At 39.9% G+C, this 21280-nt stretch overlaps 1 protein-coding gene across 3 annotated transcripts in view; it reads right to left on the bottom strand.

The window, feature by feature from the left end:
• The window catches only part of ZNF292 (zinc finger protein 292), a 103004-nt gene extending 84948 nt beyond the window's left edge, over positions 1-18056 (bottom strand). Inside the window, exons 1-4 of one of the 3 annotated variants that reach the window (XM_073893588.1) lie at positions 17932-18056; positions 14931-15031; positions 14570-14817; positions 14172-14368 (exon numbers count right to left, since the gene is read on the bottom strand). In XM_073893588.1, coding sequence (XP_073749689.1) covers positions 14172-14339 — 168 coding nt within the window. In that variant the 5' untranslated portion in view covers positions 14340-14368; positions 14570-14817; positions 14931-15031; positions 17932-18056. Of the gene's footprint in view, positions 1-14171; positions 14442-14569; positions 15032-17931 lie in introns of those variants that run through there. The other 2 variants (XM_073893587.1, XM_025862267.2) reach the window with 2 other exon arrangements.
• Between the last annotated feature and the right edge of the window lie 3224 nt (positions 18057-21280).

The following is a 21280-nucleotide window of genomic DNA, read 5'->3' as shown; positions in this document are numbered from 1 at the left end:
GTGGGGAGTCTGCTTCTCCCTCTGCCCTTCCCCCTGCTCGTGCTCTTTCTCTCTCTCAAATAAAAAAAAATTTCTGTTATTTAAGAGAAAGAGAGAGGGGAAGGGCAGAAGAAGAGGGAGAATCTGAAGCAGACTCCACACTGAGGGCGGGGCTCAATCTCATGACCCTGAGATCATGACCTGAGCCAAAACCAAGAGTCCAAGAGTTGTATGCTTAACCGAATGAATTACCCAGGCGCCCCCTGGCTCCTGCTTTTAAGAAGCTCCAATTTGGGGGTAAGGTGAGGAGACAAATGCAATCATAACACAGAGAAACTATGATAAAAGCCAGAAAAACATAGTCTAATATAAATATGGGAAATATGTCATTAAATCCATTTAGGAGTGTAGGAAGGCCTCCTTAGAAATTAATACCTAATAATTTTATCAGAGATTAAGGGAAAGAAATGTATAGACATGGGGTTGATGAAAGGAGGAAACACTAAAGGAAAAAGCTAAAGCCAAAGCACAGACATGAGGGAGGATATGAAAAATGCAGTATAAGAACAGAACATAAAGTTCTAAGGAGAACTTTCTATAGAGAAAGAATATGGCTCCTCCATCAGCCCTGGGAACCAGGTCATGAAGGTCATGAAGCCAGGTCATCTAGCCAGAGAAGGCTAGAGGAAGCAGTGCATGAATAAAATCAACAGAACATGGTGACTAGGTTGTGGAGGTGAAAGGAGGAGGAACTAAAAATGACTCAAGGTTTCAAAAACCTAAATGTAAGTGTGAGTGGGGGCAATGTCACCAATACCAACAGGCTTTCTGCTTGGTGGGGAATAGAGGAATGTAAAGGAGAGTGGATAAATTCAATTTCAAACATATTTAATTAGAAGTACCTACTGAACTCCATGAGGAAGAGTTCCACAGGTGGCTGGAAATAGGAGCCAAGAGCTAAGAGCTAAGAAGAGTAGTAAGGTCTAAAAGAATGGATAGATACTGGAAATCCTATTCAGACCAGGTAACAAGAGATGCTGTTAGAATGGATGACTGCTGAAGATTAGTATGTAAGCATGGATTATCAACCAGGGCATCATGAGTCACTTTCTGGTAAGAGTCCAATCTCAGACATGATGATAAGGTGAGAAAAATGGCTGAGGGTCATTCACATAAAATGCAAGGAAGAAAAGCACATTTGAGGAAATGTCACCAAAAAAATTCTGCAATTTTGGATCTAGTCTTCTTAAATATATTAATTTTAGCTAATAATTACTGTGTTATTCCAGCAGGTGAAAGGAAGAGTCAGTGAAGATGACCAAGGAGCAGTCACAAAAGTAAGAGATTAGGAGAGTGATGTAAATAAGTTGAAAGGAGATGAACTTAATATGGGATCACAAACACTTTAAAATGCCAACAGGGGCTGAGCAGGCAGCCACTCCAGCCTGTAGCTATGAATGAGTGCAATACTGCCAGATCTTCTGACTTTCCAAGATAAGCCAAACATCCGTATTTCAATATGAAAGTTTGTAATTTTAAAATTCTGGACCACTACATTTTCTTAAAAACAACGCAGGCACTCACATCTGAACTCGTGGATTGCTACTTGGATCTACAGTTAATATAAGTATTAGAGATATGCTGAACCAAGTGACCTTTAAAAGAACATTTTCTTTAGTATGGTGAGGGATAGAATCCAAACTGCAATGAAAGGTAAGAAATGAAAACAATAAATAGGGTACCTTTCCAAGAAGCATGGCAATAAAGATTAGAAAACGAATTTAAAACGCCCCCTGTATAAGGTAAGAAAGGTCTCATATGTGAGAGAAGGGTTTAAAGAAAACAAAGAAATCTGAAGATAAATGACTAACAAAGCAAAAAGATGAAAAAGACACACACACACCTACAGGCTCAAGGACAGGAGTGATGGAAAGAAAAATGATGAAGACAATAAAAGTGGAAAGGTTCTCTGAGGGGGTGGGGAATCAACTGCACAGATATAAAGATCCACTTTCCAGGGAACAGCCACTTCTCTGGAAACCTAAGGAAGAAAATGAAAGATCCGTAGAAAAAGAGATCAAGTTTGGAGGGAATGTGTAAGATGGTGCAGGTCTTCTCCATGAACTTTCAAAAAGAATTAAATGTTAGCACTGAGTATATTTGTGGAAGTGTGCATAAGTTTCACTATTATTTAACATTTACTGTTCCTCTGATAAGGTACCATTTCTTTATTCATGCTATATACATGTCAGTGCCATGCTTCCAGAGAAATAAATGTATTTTAAATATTAGGTACCCAAAAAACGAGTTTATTTAATGTGCCTTAGTATGTAAAACAAAAGTAAGCAGCACAATTAAAACTCTTTAAAAATTAAATAGAATATATGAAAGTTCTCAGTGATGGCTTTATTATGTCTCTAAGACAAGAACATTTATTATGTTCTCCAAAATACAGAGAAGAAAGCAGTAAAATGAAGAAAATTAGGGAAAAAACCCACACCTGTTTAAGAAGAAAACAATGTCAGAAAAGTATGCCTGAACTCCCTTTACAACCTCTGGCAATGGTACTCTTATATGCTAGATTAGTACTTCTCAAACTTTTCTGCAGAGGTAACTTTTGTTTTATACATCAAGATATCAAGTTAAGACTTTGGGGGAAAGGGAAGGGGTTCCCTTAAATTTTTTAAGTTTTAAAACCACTATCTAGATGGCAATAAAGGGTATTTTACTAACACTAAGATTAATGTTCTTTTACAAGGGAAAATTTCAGATCTAGTCCTCTTAAGTGTATCAATATCTAGCATTTACTGTGTACTTCCAGCATCATAACAAGCAAAGTGCTCAGCAAACATCAAACCTTAATCATGACAGCTTTAAGGCAGATATTACCTCCAGTCTATAGATGAGGACTCAGACACAAAACCAAGCCTGAAGTCCATAGGGAAGTAAGGGAGTTGTAATTCGAATCATAGTTCAAAATCTGTACTTTTAGTTACTATGTAATACTACCTTCTCTCATCCCAGCCTCTCAAATCCCATGTTAAAATTTTGGACAAAGGAAAGGTTTCAATTGTAAAACTAGTAATCTTCTCCTGGTACAGTCCACACATCAAGTAATCTCTCTCCTGCTCACACCCCCAAAATCAAAAGAATTTTTTATAAATTATTATGAAATAAAATTCCACCTTCTCTAAAATAGAGACTACAAAAAAGTTGGTAGATCAGTATTCTGTTATTTTTCAAGGTGATGATAATAGATGGCATTGAACCTGACAGAATTATTGTTTTCAGATTATGCTAGGTCATTATCATATATAAAACATCAAAGGTATTTCCGAAGTAGTCTCTAAGTGTAAATGAAAATGCTGCTTTATAACAATCATTTAAAATAACTATGTCTTTGATCAATTCTTACAATGTACCATTTCCATTTCAAGGATAAAGCAGCAAAGAAAAGTTATAAGTAGCATGTCAAGGGTCATAATAAATAATTCTGTGAAAATTAAAACCAGTGTCCTTAGAATCCCAAGACTTTAATTCACAGTATCTAATGGGCTGTCAAGCAAAGTATGTATGAAAGAAAGAATGTAAAGAGTAGGTTTTTCCATTAAGTAAAACAAGATCTATAAAAGACGATTCTCGGGCTTGGTGGGGGGGGAATTGAACACCACAAATGGTTTCATTCAAGATAAGTAAATCCTCAAAGGTCTTTTTGGTGTTAAAAATAATTTCTCTTTGGCAGCATTTGCAACATCAGATCACCTTTTCAGAAATATTTTATAAACAGGTCACAATATTGAATATGCTAACTGTGACTTGCCAACATATTCAGTTTTACATAATAGGGTGAATTCTTAATTAACAAAGAGCAGTTATGACACAAGCATTCAGAATTGTTTCCTACAAAATATCTTCATGCTGACCATGAAGTTCATGATCAATTTGTTTGAGAATATAAATTTTATTCACAGTATCTGTTGTTACATGCAATATCCCACTTTGGGCAGGTAACTTTTTTTTTTTAATTTCCCTAATAGAGCTTTAAAATAAAGTTATACAGGAGTGCGTGGGTGGCACAGTTAAGTGTGGGACTCTAGGTTTCAGCTCAGGTTGTGAGATGGAGCCAAGTTGGGCTCTGCACTCAGCATGGACTCTGCTTAAAGACACTGTCATCCTCTCCCTTGTGCCTTCCCCAACCCCCCCTCGCCGCAGCACAGGCACACTCTCTCTCTGAAATACAGAAACCCTTAAAAAAAAAAAAAAAGTTATGCAAATATGGTTTGGATAAGTTGTGGCAAGTCACAAGATCAAACGTAAGTATCAATTTCAGTAAGTATTTTATTAAACTTTGTTTTATTCTTTTGAAATATAATCTTATGAAAGTTTTGTTCAAAAAATTAAAAATTTGTATTTTTCAGAATATAAATTGACAAAATGATAATGCTTTTGAGTTAAACATACAATGTTTCAGATTTTTTATTGACTGAGATTTATCATATTTGCAACAATTAGGGAAAGATCAAGAATATATACAAATATTTATAGAGGATACAAAATGTAAGCTATTAATTTGGAGAAAAATTCTAAATGCCTCATTTTGATGATAATGGCTCATCTAAAAAAAGTAGGAAAATCATTCTTATTTAATGAAAAAAATTTTCTCTCAAAAATCACAAATATCTGCTTCAATTAACTTTGGTAAACTAAAATTACCACAGGAATTAATTTAAATATCTGATATGCTAACTTTCTAATAGCCCTATAAAATTGGGATGGGAATCCAGTCAATTATTAATTACCACTTTTAAATTTAGATTACCTCTTTTTAAATATAAAACCTGTATCTGTTATGAAGTTAATATATAACACTGCCTATGTCAGGCATCAATAAGGACGCCAAATGTTCCATATGAATACATTGTCCAGATATTTGAACTGCTTCATTTTATTTTATTTTATTTTTTTAAAGATTTATTTATTTATTTGAGAGAGCGAGAATGAGAGAGAGAGAGTACATGAGAGGGGGGAGGGTTAGAGGGAGAAGCAGGCTCCTCGCTGAGCAGGGAGCCCGATGCGGGACTCGATCCCGGGACCCCAGGATCATGACCTGAGCCGAAGGCAGTCGCTTAACCAACTGAGCCACCCAGGCGCCCCTGAACTGCTTCATTTTAGCCATTTAACCAAATATCTGTCTTCCTACACAAATGCCTAATAAAATTTAACATTTTCTGATGATTCAGTGTCATACTAAACAATTATTATATAGTAATGATGAGATCCTAGGAGGCAATTTGGATTGAGATATTTAAACAAACTGAAGGGTATTTAATCCTATGATCTCACAGGTCTTCAGAATAAACAATTCACTGTTAGTAAAGCATCTAACATTTCTGAATATTAATTCTCTTTCTAAACATTAATTCTCTTCATCTTCAATCTCAGTACAGCCTCTAACTCCAAAAGAAAGCATGAGCTAAAGATCTTGTCCAATGACAGAGGAGCTCATATCTGAAATCAAAGCCATTTGGCTTTCCACTACGTAACACCGCTCCTCTAAGCAAAATCACAAAGGAAGTAAAACGAACAGGGATACTTGTGAGGAATGAAGAGACCAATTTAGTTGGAGCAGAAAGTTCCTGTTGAACAGTGAAAGGATGGGAAAAAAGTAAACAGAGCAAGCAGAGCCCTGGGCTGAGGCTTAAATTTGTATGTTATCTTATGCACCAGAATTTCTCAAAATTGGGTTCCACGGCCATAATGCTGGGTTTCTAGCATTCACAGTAAGAAACTTAAAACTGTATTTTAATTTTGATGCTCCTCCTAAATAAACTGTAAGAAGGTTCTGAATCAGCTAGACTAGAAGGCCACCTTAGAACTCAGGACTGCCTGCCTACCTTTCTGCTTACTACTAAACGGAGCACCGTGATCCCCCTGTAAGTAGTATTTTTTAAACTGTTGGTTATGACTATTCAGTGACTATAAAGTCAAGAGCAGCTTTGCAAAATAATAATAAATAATAAAACAGAATGCATCACACACATAGTAAGGATAAGTACTGTTTTGTGATATTTTTGTTTCAATGTGACAGCTAGGTGGTGAAGTTAAAAAAAAGTTACATCTTACTATAAGCTGAGTCAAAACTTGTAACTCTTAAGATCTAGAATTACTCTCCTGGGTTTCTGCAAACTCCAACTTAAGACACACTGTTACAAGTATTGGACTGCCAATTAGGTAGAAAGATAAAAGCAGGATACTGGGGACTTTCACAAATTGAAAGTAAGGTTAAAAGCAAGTTCACCAGTTAGAAAAAAAAAAAAAAAAGAAGGCTGAAGATAGGACAAGACCTAGGATGCTATTATTGGACTACACAATGTTCAGACAGCATAAAACACCAAACTGAGAGCATACTTAATATTAAGGTAAAACTACTGTAAATAAAGAGGTTGTTCTACAAATTTCCCAAAGTTTGAGTGATGTAGTGGAGACACTGGAAACCTTTAGCCAATCTAAAAGAAAAGGAGCAAAGAGATGTGCTTTGATTACAGAATGTGGATTGACAAGAAAAAAAGCAGAGGCAGGGCTACAGAGAGGAAAAATTGAAATCTGACCTATAAAAGTGCCTGACATTGCAGCGGGGAATAAAAAGAATTGGGATATGTGGTAGACTGTTATGTTATAGAAAGAATCACATCTCCTTGTACCCAAAAGAAGCTGGGTTTACCACTTTTGTACCCAAAAGGACCCTGGCAAACATGACACAAGCGGAGGCTAAAAGGAAGTTGTGCAACAGAACTTGTTCTCTTCTTGCCATGTAAAGAAATCCCAGGTAACCTTACTAGATGGTAAGACTGGAGCAGATGAGCCAACCCAACTGAGGAACCTTGACCAACCCACCTGACAACAAGACAAATGAGTGAGACCGTCTGGGACCATTCCATCCCCGACAACCTACCAGCTGACAGCAAACCACCCAACAGACCCATAAACTTGAGAACATTAATAAAAACAGCTATCTTCAGGGGCACCTGTCTGGCTCCAATGGTAGAGCACGTGACTCTTGATCTTGGAGTACTGAGTTCCAGCCCCACATCAGGGGTAGGGTTTACTTAAAACAAAACAAACAAACAAAAAACAGCTGTTCTGAAGCCACTATGTTTTTGGGTAGTTTGTTACACTGCAATAAAACTGACACAGGATACTTCAAGAAAAACCAAAGTTGGGAGCGCCTGGCTCGCTTGGTCAGTAGAGCATATGATTCTCAATCTCAGGATGTGAGTTCAAGCACCACACTGGGCACGGAGCCTACTTAAAACACAAACACCTAAGGCTGTAACATTCTGAACTTCTTTTTGTGTGTTTCAATGTCCCAAATTTAGGAAGGTGAGTCTTTAAGCAATGTAACCATATATTATCTATACTTAAAAGATTAATTAAAACTCCTTCTTTCGGATCCTAAACCCTTACTCTGGTTCTCATCTATCTTTTCTACCCTATTTTTCAACCCAACCCCTGACATTTTTCTCCAAGATGCCAGTTTGAAGTTGTTCCATTTTTCTGAGTGTTTATTCCCACCTTTCTCGCTTCTGTTTACTTATCCAAATCGATTCAAGACTCAATGTAAATAAGTGTTTTCCTTTCCTGATCAATTTTTACTAAATTAACTTCAAAATGCTCTTAATTTACACTCCACTGTTACTTATCACTAGATACTTTAATACCTAATACTATTGCCTAACTGTTAACATATGCATCAAATTTGTAAGGGCTTTGAAGGCAGAGATCTCCGTAATTCTCCACAGCTCCCTTAGTGCTCCCACATGACAAATTTAATTACCCAATTAAAATAAATTAAGAAAGGGGCGCCTGGGTGGCTCAGTTGGTTAAACGTCTGCCTTCGGTTCAGGTCATGATCCCAGAGTCTGGGGACAGAACCCCACATCAGGCTCCCTCCCACATCTCCCCCTGCCTGCTGCTTCCCCTGCTTGGGTTCTCTGACAAATAAATAAATAAAATATTTTAAAAAATGAATAAATTAAGAAACAATATATGTAAGTGACTGAATTTTAACACATCTTCTTGGCTAAATATGCATACTCACAAACCATAAAGTTTTTGTAATGGAAAGTTAAGGGGGGAAAAAGGTAACATATTTCTTCTGAGGCACACTGTGCAACTCTCAATACTAAAAAAGAAATAATGAATCAAGAGATTTTCCTGGAAACAATACATAGTTAAAAAGTTACATGGGGTATGTAACAAATGCATTGATAAAAAACAAACTTTCCATTTTATAAATGAGGCTCCTCCCATAGTGACTGGTTAATTTTATGAACTGGATTTATGTGTGGGAGTTGGAAAAAAGTAAGGTAATTCCTCAACTTTGACAGAATTTCAAAGAAAATAAATACAGCAGCAGCTTCATATGGTTAAGAACATATATTTTCAAAAATCCTTGGTTTTGCAGGTTAGTCATATAAAAATATTATGAAGGGCAATTGCAGAATATATCTTATCTTCCTCCATGTCAAATTAGGACCAGGAAGTGCCAAGAAGGAGGCAAGCAAAATTTGGTAAAGTTTTCCTTTGCTAAAATTGTTATAAGCATATTCTGGAAAGTGGAATATCTCCAATATGCAATCATACTAATTATGAACATTAAAAAAATTATTTCCCTTGAGCATTACCTACACTTTTAAAGTTTAAATGACTTATTACTCCCTCAATACCTAAAGTAATTATCACTAATTAACAAGCAAGCCATCCTTTCTTCCCATTTGAAGTGTCCTAAAAATTAACTTAAGATATCCTCTAATAATCAGAAGAAAAAAAAGTCTAGCTTTTTTAGGAAAGTGAGCATTTTCAAAACACTTGCCATATAACAAAACTAAACAGAACACGCAGATAAAACAATTAACTCGTACCAAACAGATGAAACAAAAATATATTCTGAAATATTTTAACTACATAATTTAAATACTCAGAAGCTCTCCTAACAGTTTTATTTTGATTTTTCTTCTTATTCCAATAAGGCACCAGTTAATAAAAAAGCACTGAGGTCCAGCTCAAATCCCATCTCAGTAAAGTTTTCTCTGACATCCCAGCCAGAAATGTTTACCTCCTACTTTGAACAATTTATTGAAATTACATAAAATTAACTTATTAAATAGCCACCAATAATTAACTGATTAAACACAGCCATAAACTGGAATTATTACGGTTTATTTTTTTTAAGATTTTATTTATTTATTTATTTGAAAGAAAGTGAGAGAGCCTGGGGGGGGGGAGGCAGACTCCCCCCTGAGCAGGGGGGTGCCCGCTTCTCCCTCTCCCTCTGCATGCCACTCCCCCTGCTTGTGTGTGCTGTCAAATAAATAAAAATCGTAAAAAAAAAAAAAAAGCCACAGATTTACACGAGGAGCTATGCAATGATCTCGAAGATATATTTTTTGGTAAATAAAAGCAAGTTGCATTGTACAGCGTGTCCTCATCTTAATTTTTTAAAAAGAGCAAATATGTATTTCTGGAAAGAGGGATAAAAAAACTATTAAGGGACTATCTTTGTTGGGGGTGACAGGAAGTCTGGGAGAGGAAGATCAAGTTTTTGTTATATGCCCTTTTTCTGTTTGAATTTGTAAAAAAAAAAAAAAAAAGAAAGAAAAGAAATCAGTACACTACACCTGCACTTCTTTTTTTAAAGATTTTATTTATGTGCCAGAGAGAGAGAGAGAGAGGGCACAAAAGCAGGGGGAGCAGCAGGTAGATCTGGGGCTCAATCCCAGGACCCTGGGATCAGGACCAGAGCGGAAGGCAGACGCTTAACCAACTGAGCCACCCAGGCGTCCCTATACTACACTTTCAATTAAAAAACAGAATAAAAAATAAATTTGTTAATGATACACTGCCTTTTGACACCTCTTCAACTGTCATCTCAAAGTTTTATTTAAATCTTATTTTATATGCTACAAGAGTCTTCTGTATCTTATATCCCCTGCTAACATCTAAATCTAGTCTTTGCACTAAATGCTTTCTTAAAAATACAGAATTTTAATTATCTCAAAAGGTCAAATCTGTGCTTTAATCAGGATAATTAAGAATGCTGAAATTGCTACCCTCTTACCCCCGTAAAACTGAATTGTTTTAGTAATTGTTTAAGTAATTGCTTGTAATTTCTACTAAGGAAGTAGAAATTTTCTTGACCTCTCAAGCTCAGTGTGAATTTAAATATGGTTGAACAGCATTTACCTGGACCTGTTCCAGATTAGCTACAGTTCTTAATATGATAACTATATTATCTTAACATGAAAAGATCATAACAACTAAAAAAAGTCTTAATATATTATTTTTCTTTCTGTTCCATGTTTCTCAAAAGAACACTGGGTATTTAGGCAGACGGAATACATTTCAATGGGGTGGGACTGTCCTAATCACCTCAGAAAATTTAGTATCCATGGCCCATGGGCACTAAATGCCAGTATCACATCTGCAGATGCTGCAATGACAGAACAACTGACCCCACGCATTTTCAAATGCCCCTGAAGAGAGAACTTCAGGGGAAAAAGTACTAGGCAGTTGAGAAACATTGCTTATATGAATTAAAGAAGTGTGTGCTTGTGTGCACATGTGCAAGATACAAACATATTTCCAAAACTGCAATTCAATCTCTTAAAACAATTATCGGCCACCAGAAGATAAATGAGCAAAACCAGTCACAACTCATGTATTAATCAACCAGTCATCCAGCCCTGTATATAATGCTGTCAACAAATACTACGTCCTGACAAACCGTTCTTCAACTATTACAATGGCTTAACTTTTTAAATGAATAATTATTTTAAAATTCTTTTAGAACAATTCTTCTATTGAAATGGTTCTGTTTAAACTCCCAAATAAATAACCTTTCACTGTACTGCACTGATCTCCTAAATAAAAGATATAAATCACAGTTTACAATTAGTAGTTGTCTACCGTCCTTCAAAGACTGTAGGCTCCTTGAAGCCAGGGACCACGATCATGATTGTCTGGCCCACAGTGTAGGTATTCAATAACAATGTTGAGTGAGTGAGTGAATACTGACCCCGTCTAATACAATAAATAGTCCAAGAAGGTCCAATTATAATCAATTTTTATGTACAGTAATGATCCTGACACAAATAAATCCAAGAAATTATTTCTGGTTATCCTATATTCTTATTCTAAGTTGATTTTAAGAAAATCAATGAAGTAAACTACATTACCCAGACTAAAGCTAGCTTGTAAAGATTTAAAGAAATTTGAGATTTTTGACAGGCACTCCCTTATATTCATCCTCTATCACCCTTACCTCCTCCTACTTAACTTTAAGCAAATGTTCAGGTAAACAAGTAAAAGTGGGGCATACTTCCAACACAGTATTATAAAGAACAAAACAATACTGTTTACAGTAAGAAAAACTTACTTTATGTCTTTTATTTCTATTTTGCTTCTCAGAACTCAAGAAATCTGTTACATTGTACTTCATTCAAAAAGAAAGAAAATCTATAAACTAGGATGCATAAGCAACTTCTTCTTTTGTAGGTTTCACTATATTCTCCAGAAACTCATGTTCTGCTGAGGTAAAAATTCAAAATATAAACTAGTTCATTTTTAAAACTCATTCATTTTTTAAAATACATGCAACAATAAGGATTACACAAGCACTAAGTGTTAACAGATATAGAATATTAAGTCTGAAACCCACTAACTCTGACAAATATTGTTCATCTTTGCCTTTCTGAAGCATGTGACTACCACAGTTTTACAGAAAAGGCTTACAAATAAAAAACTAATCTCAAGGTTAGAAACAAGACATAATTTCTGGCTCCTAGCATTTCCACTATTGTTTTTAAATTGCTCCAATAAATTCTTTAATTGTTAACCACTGCTTTGCTCAACTCATGTCCGAATGTTAAGTAATAATGGCTAGGATACAATTTTAAAGAAACAATTATGTTTCAAGTTACTGCCCATTTGACCAAATCACTAAAACAAACAGATTAAAAAAAAAAACAGCATTTGTTACAGAGGGGATCAAATATCAGATACATTCTGTAACTGTTCGAGTAATGGAGATTACTTTTAAATGCATTTAAGTTATTGTGGGATTTTAATGCATGAAATAGTTCATTATTCTTGAAATCCAGAAACCCAGCATGTTTTATTACTGTTTCCTGTAGCACTGGTCAATAAAAACTATATACATGTTATAAAACTAATCACTTAAAACACAGTAAATTCCTTTTATAATGATAAAAAACAATGGTGTTCATCCATTAAAAATACTTTTTAAAGTGGTAACTTTATGATATTGCATACACTCAAAGTCCAACCTGCATGAGATTTCCATTTTCCCAGAATTATTAATCCTGCTTATAAATACTGCTCGCCAAGAATATTTACGGTAATTAGCCTTAAACCCATCAGTAGATAATGCTATCTGAAAAGTATCTTTCAGCAAAGCTAGACTTTAATACTTTTCACCGGTTAAAGCAGACTTTACTTATAAAAGAAACACTTCCTTTTATGGGTACTTCAAGTATTCTTTTACAACAAAATAAATCTTTATATCTAAAAGACCAATTAACAATTAGTTGGAGCTGCCAGGGTAGGTCAAAATGGCAAATTTCAACAACTCTTTAAAACAAGGATTCAAAGGAATGATGGAATCTCTAGTTCTGCCATAGGTATTCTGATATCAGACCTTTATTACCTTAAGGGGGGAGCTTCCACATTGCATAGACTCCTAGACAAGTCACCACTTGATCTCACAAAGTTTTTTTTTTTAGATAATGAAGTACTATCAAATAATTAGTGGCAATAACGTGCATACATTAATGGAAAATTTTCTTGTATGGGTTCAAGTATCCTTGATTTTCGAAAGGAAAGATTTCTGAAGACTAAAAATTAAGTGAAAATGTAATCTACTCGGGGATTCTAAAATAGTCCACCCATTGTTCGGCCTTAGGCTCATTATCTTTCCAAAACAACTTCTCTATAGTGATACATTGACAAGTTAACTCTAAATGTGACCTGTATAAATTGTCTTTTTCCTCCTCGAGACGACAATCTAACCAAAATCTTCACCACAGCTAGTAGCAGCTCCTTGAAATTTCAAACTAACTGGAGGGTTTGTAATCAGGTCCAAATGTAGACCCAAACTCTCCGATTTCTATCGAGCAAACAGTTCTTTTAACATTCCAAATCCTGGGTAGAACGCAGTTACTGGAAAGCAGTGTCCTTGTTCAAGAAAAGAAGGAAAGGTCTGAAACTGCCCTGAGCACAGATCCACAAGAACCTCAATCCTCAAGAACCTCCGTTTCACCAGGAGGCCAAATAGGGAAGGCTCCAAGTAACAGGGGCGGTGGGGAGATGGGGGAGGAAGCGCAGAGGAAACCGTACTCCTCGAAGGGTGAAAGCAAAAGAGAAGCAGACTCTGGAAAGCCGCCCCACAGGATACAGGGAGAGCTCCTCTCCTCTACCGAGGAGAGCAACCTTTACCATGGAAGCGGTGTACCAAGCAAGCAAAGGCAGGAAGGGACAACCTCTGCGCCCCCACCCCAGAAGGTCTCGGCCAGCTAGAAGGGGTCGGCGGGGACTGTTCCTCTGAACATCAACAAAGGCCCCTTCAGTCCTAAGGCGAAACTCGAACAACAAAGGCCGGGAGACAGCGAGGACGGGGCCGGGGGCGGGACGGATGAAAGCAGGGGGAAGCAAAGGAATCAAACCAGTGGGGGCGGAGGCCCGTCGGAGTGGGAAACCAGAGGCGCAGAGGCGGGGGGCGCGGTAATCCCCAGTGCACAATAAGAGGAGGAGGAAAAAGAGGACCTGGCCTCCATTCCTCCTTTACCCTCTCCCTGCGGAAGAGAGGACTTCAGTCCTCGGCCGTCTACATCTCCTTGGCCTCGGGGACCGCGCAGTCCCGAGTTCGGGGAAGGGAAGGGGAGGGGGGGATTTTCCGCCCTGACCACAACTCCCTTCCCCCAGTCGGGAGCTGCCGACAACAACCGCCACAACGGCAGCCACACAAAGGCGCCTTCCTTGTACTCCCCGCTCCCGCCTGGGCGGCGGCGCCAACGATGCCAAAGAAGCGACGACCACCGCTCAGCCCCCAGGCGCTCGCTCGCCCTCTTCCCCCTCTAGCTGGGGAAAAGGGGGAGGGGACCCCCAAGCGCCCTCACCTGGCACAGCTGCTGACAGTACTCCGTGGCCGCTTCCACGGCCGGCACGCGGCTCTCCCGCAGCTGTCGCTCCAGCTCCTGGAGCCGCTCACCCAGGCGCTGCAGCTCCGCGACGCAACCGCCTCCGCCGCGACTCAACCTCTCCTGCTCGGCCTCTTCGTCCGCCATCTTCACACCCCGCTCCGTCGCGTACGCACCTGGGTCACGTGATAACACAATGCCACGTTCGGCGGGGTCACGTGCCGGGCGCGCTCGCACGCCGCCGAGCACGTACAAAGGGCCTGGTGGGGAGGATGGGGGAGAGGGGAGAGTGGCGCGAGGGAGCCCGAGGGAGGTGAAGGGAAGGGGAAAGGAAGAGGGCGGGGTTGGGGCGGTGCGGAAAACCGCGGTTTACTTACCCGGAGCGGGAAGTGGGCTGCAGCGGCCGAAAGGGGCGGGCCGGTGGAGGCCTGCTCTCGGTCACGTGGGCCCCGCGACCGGGGGTGGGGGAAAGCCTGGGGAGGGGCTGCCCTCTCGAGTGTCCCGATTCCGGCGTCCCTTGCCCCAATCCGCGAAGTCTTCTACGGACATTTGCCCCAGTTCCCCAAGAGGATGGGTGAGAGAAAGCTCTGGGTGGGCTGGGGCAATGGCTGCATATGCAGTTGGCCTGTAGGCAAGCCAGAACAGGGGAAAAGGGAGAAGGTAAAACCTACCCATGGACCGCAAGCGTGAGAGCCAAAGCCGGTCTACGAGCTGTCAAAATTGTCTGTGCCTTCTCACCAGGCGGGGGAGGAGGGATCTAGTTCCTGAGGTGCCACATCTCATCCCACCAGGCTCTCCTCTTCAGCCCCAAGAACGCCTCTCCCTTGGAAACACAATCTCTAGGGGGTGGAGGCAACAAAGGAAAATAACAATTGGATCAGAGCAGAATGAGGTTCAAATCCTCAGTCTGGGAAACGGAGCGAACTCATGAAAAGCACAGCTTAAAAGATTTCGCTCTATGAAATTGTGGACGTTGTAATCAGATGATTTTTAAACCACGAAAACATTTCTAAATTAAGTGATAGCCAACTAATCTGTTTCACTGTGATTTAAGACTTTCTCCTATACACTACAGAAATCACCATCACTGAAAACACTCTACATGAAAGCTCTTGAAAATAAAGTAGGTCAAGGAAAAAACAACAACAATAAGAACTCCATTAAAATCACAACGAAGGAGGGGAAATTAATGCTAAAATAAAAGAACAAGGTTACCAAGAATTATAAATTCAACAGCATTTTTTTCCTGGTGCTGCAAATAGAGATGGCATTCTCAACCATATTTTATATGGTTACCTGAAAGGAACGAATACGTGACACTTGAACAAAACAGTAGAAGAGGTACAACAAAAAGTCAAGTCCTTAACCCTAATGTTCAGAATAATGAATATTTTGTTAGTAGTAGAAAATTAGACAAGCTGCTTATCTTTCTTAAAACTGAATGGTCTACAAAAATTCAGAAAAAATGATACTGATCAGGCACCTAGTCTTTTCACTATCATTCCAAGTGAAGTATATTTTTCTAGTACAAGAATTTAAAATAAGAATTCCTATTGTGTGCAGCATCCTCTTCCAGAGATTTCTAGCAGCTACAGAAAATATTCTAGGTAGTATGTTGTCCAGAATGAATGTTTTGTAATGCATCAGTGATAGCAACATCTGTTAAGTGCCAGTGTATAAGGTGAGTGAGCACAACTGAATCCCTTATGAAAAAGAGTATCAGCTAAAATATTAGTATAACATATGTGTAGTGATATTACATATTAACAAGACAAGTTCTTCAAATATGTACTTATGGAAGAGTCTGGGGAGTACATTAAAAGGCTAAGGAGTGGGTATATTTTTTTAAAGATCATTGATAGCTGAAAAAGCAACAATTAAGGCAGCTAATAGATTTTAATATTTGCAGCTCACTTTCCCAAGTGAATTATTTTAGACACCTGAAACCAGGTTTCTCCAATTTATGTTATTTTAGGATGATGGTGCAAATATAAAAAGTGAGAAATATGAAATTAGCCAAATGTACCAGTAAATCCAAAAATAGATATCAAAAGGTTAGCAAGGCATATTTTCAGTTCAAGTATAATGGCTTATACCACATACAGAAAGAAAGAAAAAGAGAAAAGAAAGGAAAATACGTGAAAAGAGAAATATATCCAAATACTGATTTAAAAAAATAGCCTGAGAATGTAGGTCATTCCCACCTCTTGCCCAGGATAGCCCTAAAACCAAGGAGACTTGATTAGCACATTGATTCTGAGCACTCTTAAGGTCTTGCAAATGTCCTTCATCATGAACGTCTAAGTCCTTCACTTTTATCCGTTATCTTTGAGCTGTACCTCCCCATTCCTCTGTTTTAGAGCCTACAGGAAATGGAAGGACTGGGAGTGAGTGGTGGTGTATTTAATTATCATTTACTGAGTATTTATGCACATGCACTGCTTGGTTTGGGAAAATCAAAGGTGAATAAAAACTATTCCTGCCTTGAAGAAGCTTACAATTGTGATGACGAGTCACCTGCAAAGGCATTATTTACAACATGACAAGTGTTCTATTATGAAAATGCGTGTAGATTCAACTCAGAACACAATAGTCTGAGGTGCTAACTAGAATGTCTACAGAATCTCAACAAAGTACAGGTTTTTAATTAAATGAGAAGGATTGGAAATATTCTCCCTTCGGAGGTCATGGAGATCTCAGAAATCTCATTCTTATCCATAGAAAACATGTATCAACAAGTACACGACTTGTTTGTACCTAAGTCCATTTGTTCTTAAATACCAAACTGTCAGTTCATTACAGAATCATTACACACACACACACACACACACACACACACACACACACACACACACACCTACTTACTGAGATGTTCCTGGGGGAATTCGGAGGCCTGTTCCATGGAGAAACAAGAATAAACCCTAGGGCCTAGAGAATCCTTCTCTCTGGGGAGCTCAGTGTCTGCACAGCGAATGCCGGTGCCCATTTTGGGCACAGTGCGACTGCTATGGACGTGATCTAATCATATGGACCTTCACTCCCAAGAGGCTCTATTTCAGAGTAAATCTGAGAGACAGGAATAGACCCTTACCCCACTCCTGCGATCAATAAAGCTGGGGAAACCCTTAGGGGACAGGTGTGTTTGCTTTCAGGCCACCTGTGCCTGCCTGCTTCGCGAACTGCCCTGCCTGCCCAGGCCTGCACCTCGCCAGTGCACATTTTTTCACTAGAATTCTTGAAATAGCAGGGCCCAGGGGCAGGAAGGGAGCTGGTTTGTGCCTGCTAACAGAGCCAGAGGGCCGTGCCAGGGATGCAGCGAACGCGGTGTTTGCAGAAAACGGATCGCGGAGGGGTGAGGCCGGGCAGGTCCTTACGACCCCGGGCGCGGAGAACCACCGCAGCCGGGCCCCCACCCCAACACGCGGGGAGAGAGCTCAAGGCCAGGAGGTGGCAGAGATAGCGCGCCGCTCTCGAGTGGCTGTTTCTCCCTTCCCCGGCTCTGTCCCTGGGCACCCGCGGCCGAGAAGGTCCACGGGACCAGAGCCGGACCAAAGCTCGCTCCGCTGACCCTGTATGCGGGTCTCCAGTCGGCGGAGGCCAGACTTGGCTCCCCGGACCGTGGCCCATCGGTCGCTAGCCCGGCAGCCGCGGGAGCACTTGCGTCCTCGGTCCTGGGGCCGCCGCCACCGCCGCCGCCCGCGTGCAAGCTACCAAGCCTTGGCCAAGGCGTTTTTCCCACCTAGCGCTGCAGATCAAGTCCACAGAGCGGCTGTGTCTCCTGGCCCGGGAGCAGCGGCCGCCGGGGGGCCTCCAGGCCCAGAAATGCTGGAGCCTCAACAGGGCGCAGCGGGGCGCTGGGCCTCCGGAAACCGACCGGGAGGCGATGCTCCAGTCTGTCCTGCGGAGGCCGCGATGCGGGCACTGCTGCTTGGTCTCTGGCAGGCTCAACCTGCTCTCTTCCAAAGAGCTGGGCCGCCGGCCCAGACAGGCCGCCTCTTGGAACTCAGAGGTGAGGGCTGGAGTCTGTCTGGGGTTCGGTCCAGTAGAAAGTATCCCCAGAGTCTGGGAATCACTGCCGTGCCCAGAGACACAAAGAAGGAGCATGGGTTTGAAGCTCTATTGGCATCGGTTAAAAATATACCACATTTGGACAAGGAAGACATTTTTCTTGAGAGGAACAGCGAAGGGAGTCAAATAAGATGTTGAAAACACGAGGCAGGTGCTGTTCCACATGCTGAAATGATTCCAAAGGCACCGGGACACAGGACCCACATTTAGGAGGATTAATTTTAGTCCTTGAGTTGTCCCAGAAAGAAGATGGACAGGTAATTAAATGAGGAGGGGTGTTTTTATTGCCTATTTGGGTATTTTTTTTTTCTTTCCACAGGAGGAAAAGCCACATATGAATGAGAAAGAGGAACAGCACCTTAAGGAAATGCTTTTTAATACAGCCTCAATTATTCAAACTTATAAATTAACCAAGGTGAAAATAATCACTAAAGCAAAATAAAATCTTGGAAGCATGAAAATTGTATGCACTGTTTCTGTAGAGAATCCTTGAGTTAGTTCACAGTATCTCTCCAAAGAAGCAAAGAGAAATGTAGAAGGTGCCTTTCTTTTCTTACATTTCTGTTTTAATCACTGTATCTCATTTACCTCATTGGAAATCCATCAGAGAGTATTACTTTTGTGGCATGAAGGGTCAGAAACGTTTTCCCTGCTAGGTTCTAGTGATTAGTTACGACACAGATTAACAGGAGGAAACAAGGTTCAACAACATGTGTACCTCCTGTATACTTGGGAACAGACCCAGGAAAACTGTAAGCCAGGGTATGGTTGTTACACAGATCTAAGTCCTGGTCTTTTCTCTTGATACGAGTTTCTAGAGATTGAATCATCCCCTTCTTCCAGACACAGTGAAGGATGGGGACACCCTTACAAATGGAGATTTCCCTTATAAGTATAAATGTCTCTTATAAAAGAGTAACTTCGGGGCACCTGGGTGGTTCAGTCATTAAGCATCTGCCTTCAGCTCAGGTCATGATCCCAGGGTCCTGGGATCGAGCCCCGCATTGGGCTCCCTGCTCCGCGGGAAGCCTGCTTCTCCCTCTTCCACTCCCCCTGCTTGTGTTCCCTCTCTTGCTGTGTCTCTCTCTGTCAAATAAATAAATAAAATATTATAAAAAAAAAAAAGAGTAACTTTTACTCAGTTCTCAGAGTTTACCTGTGTCTGCTCTTTCTTAAAAATAACCGGTTTAAGGGGCGCCTGGGTGGCTCCATCGGTAAGTGTCTGCCTTCAGCTCAGGTCATGATCCCAGGGTCCTGGGCTTGAGCCCTGCACTGGGCTCTGTGGGAAGCCTGCTTCTCCCTCTCCCACTCCCCCTGCTTCTGTTCTCTCTCGCGCGCTGTGTCTCTCTCTGTCAAATAAATAAATAAAATCTTAAAAAAAACCAAACACCAGTTTAAGATAATCCACAGGCTAAGAGACACATTTTGGGGTAACAAATTCTGCTGCCCTTTAGTCCTTCCTTTGAAACTTTAAATAAGAAATTTCACAATCAAGAAGCTTGAGTTGCTCCATCTCACTGAAGCTGTCTCTTAGTCCTGACAATTGGTCAGTTCAGTTAAACACTCGTGTCTCATTTCAGAAGGCAGTCTAGGTGGGATCCCAAAGTTAGGCCTATATTGTGCAAGCAATCAGGTAATTAACAAGAACAATTTCTGTGAAACAAAAGAAAAGCAAAGGTTAATGATTGGAGCAAATTATAAATCAGTCTGAGCCCAGGGGCAGCCAGTCAAGATTTCTAGTTGTCAGGGTTGGAAGCACCTTTGGATGGAGTGAGGGGAGGCAATGACAATCTGAGAGATTTTCCTGGTTTGCAGTTTGAATACCTCTGATTATATCATCTGTGTACCAATAAACTTTCTAAGGGGACCATACAGCAACAAGCGTGAAGAAGATTGTCTAAATATCAGCTATTGTGGCGATTTCTCTGAATTTTTAAAAAGATTTATTTATTTAAAGAGAGAGAGAGCATGGAGGCAGGGATGGGGAAGAGCAGTGGGAGAGGGAGAGAGAAAGTCAAGCTGACTCCGAGCTGAGCATGGAGCCCAACTTGGGGCTCGATCTCAATACCCTGAGATCACGACCTGAGCTGAACTCAAGAGTCAGACACTTAACAGACTGAGCCACCCAAGCGCCCTGATTCCTCTGAAATTTGTATCAGGTGTCTAGTTTCAGTTTGCAAGGCTTAGGGGTGAAGGACAGTTTTAGTTCTCAGTGATTCCAAATCAAAGGATGGGAGAAAATTGGAAAAGTTAGTTTGGAGATTGTAGCCAGATGAGGAAACTAGGAGAATTTAGGATCCATCCAATTTATAGGAAATACCAAAACCTCAAAGACAATTAACATGACTGGAGTTAACAGGACTAAAATCTGTTATCTACATATTATAATTTCTACTGAGGCATTTTTCCTTTTACTTTCTACATTTACTTTCTAATTTTTCTTTCTACAATCACTATATTTTATCTTATTTGAAAATGATCTAGATATTCAATCAATATTTCATCATTTATTTTAACTTAGCAAAACTAAAGTTTCAAATTACCAAAGAGATTTGGGAAACTGTTTCTAAGAACACATACCTTAAAATATAATTGCTGCTAAAGAGTTTATCTGTAACTCTTATTCCACTTACATCTATCTAAATAATTTGTTCCCAACAGTTATGTTTAGAAGAACTTGTTTTTAAGCCAATTAAATAGAGCTCACCTACAAATTAATTTTAGCAACAAAAATATCACACATCTATAACGTGTATACATGCATAGATACACATAAACATATAGACAGACTCAAAGAAATCTTAAAGCTTTGTTTTAAAATTTTAGCTATGAGGGATGTCTGGGTGGCTCAGTTGGTTAAGCATCAACTCTTGGTTTCAGCTCCGGTTATGATCTCAGGGTCGTGAGATCAAGCCCTGCGTTGGTGGCCAAGCTTGGTGTGGCGTCTTCTTGAGATTCTCTCTCTCCTTCTCCCTTTGCCCCCCTGCTCATGCTCTCTCTCTCAAATAAATAGATAGATA

This window comes from Callorhinus ursinus, unplaced genomic scaffold, assembly GCF_003265705.2.
Source record: "Callorhinus ursinus isolate GAN/ISIS: 27379988/994484 unplaced genomic scaffold, GSC_fseal_2.0 scaffold6, whole genome shotgun sequence".
Classification (NCBI taxonomy): Eukaryota; Metazoa; Chordata; class Mammalia; order Carnivora; family Otariidae; genus Callorhinus; species Callorhinus ursinus.
The sequence above is the reverse complement of the archived record's forward strand: the minus strand, read 5'-3'. Positions and strand labels throughout refer to the sequence as shown.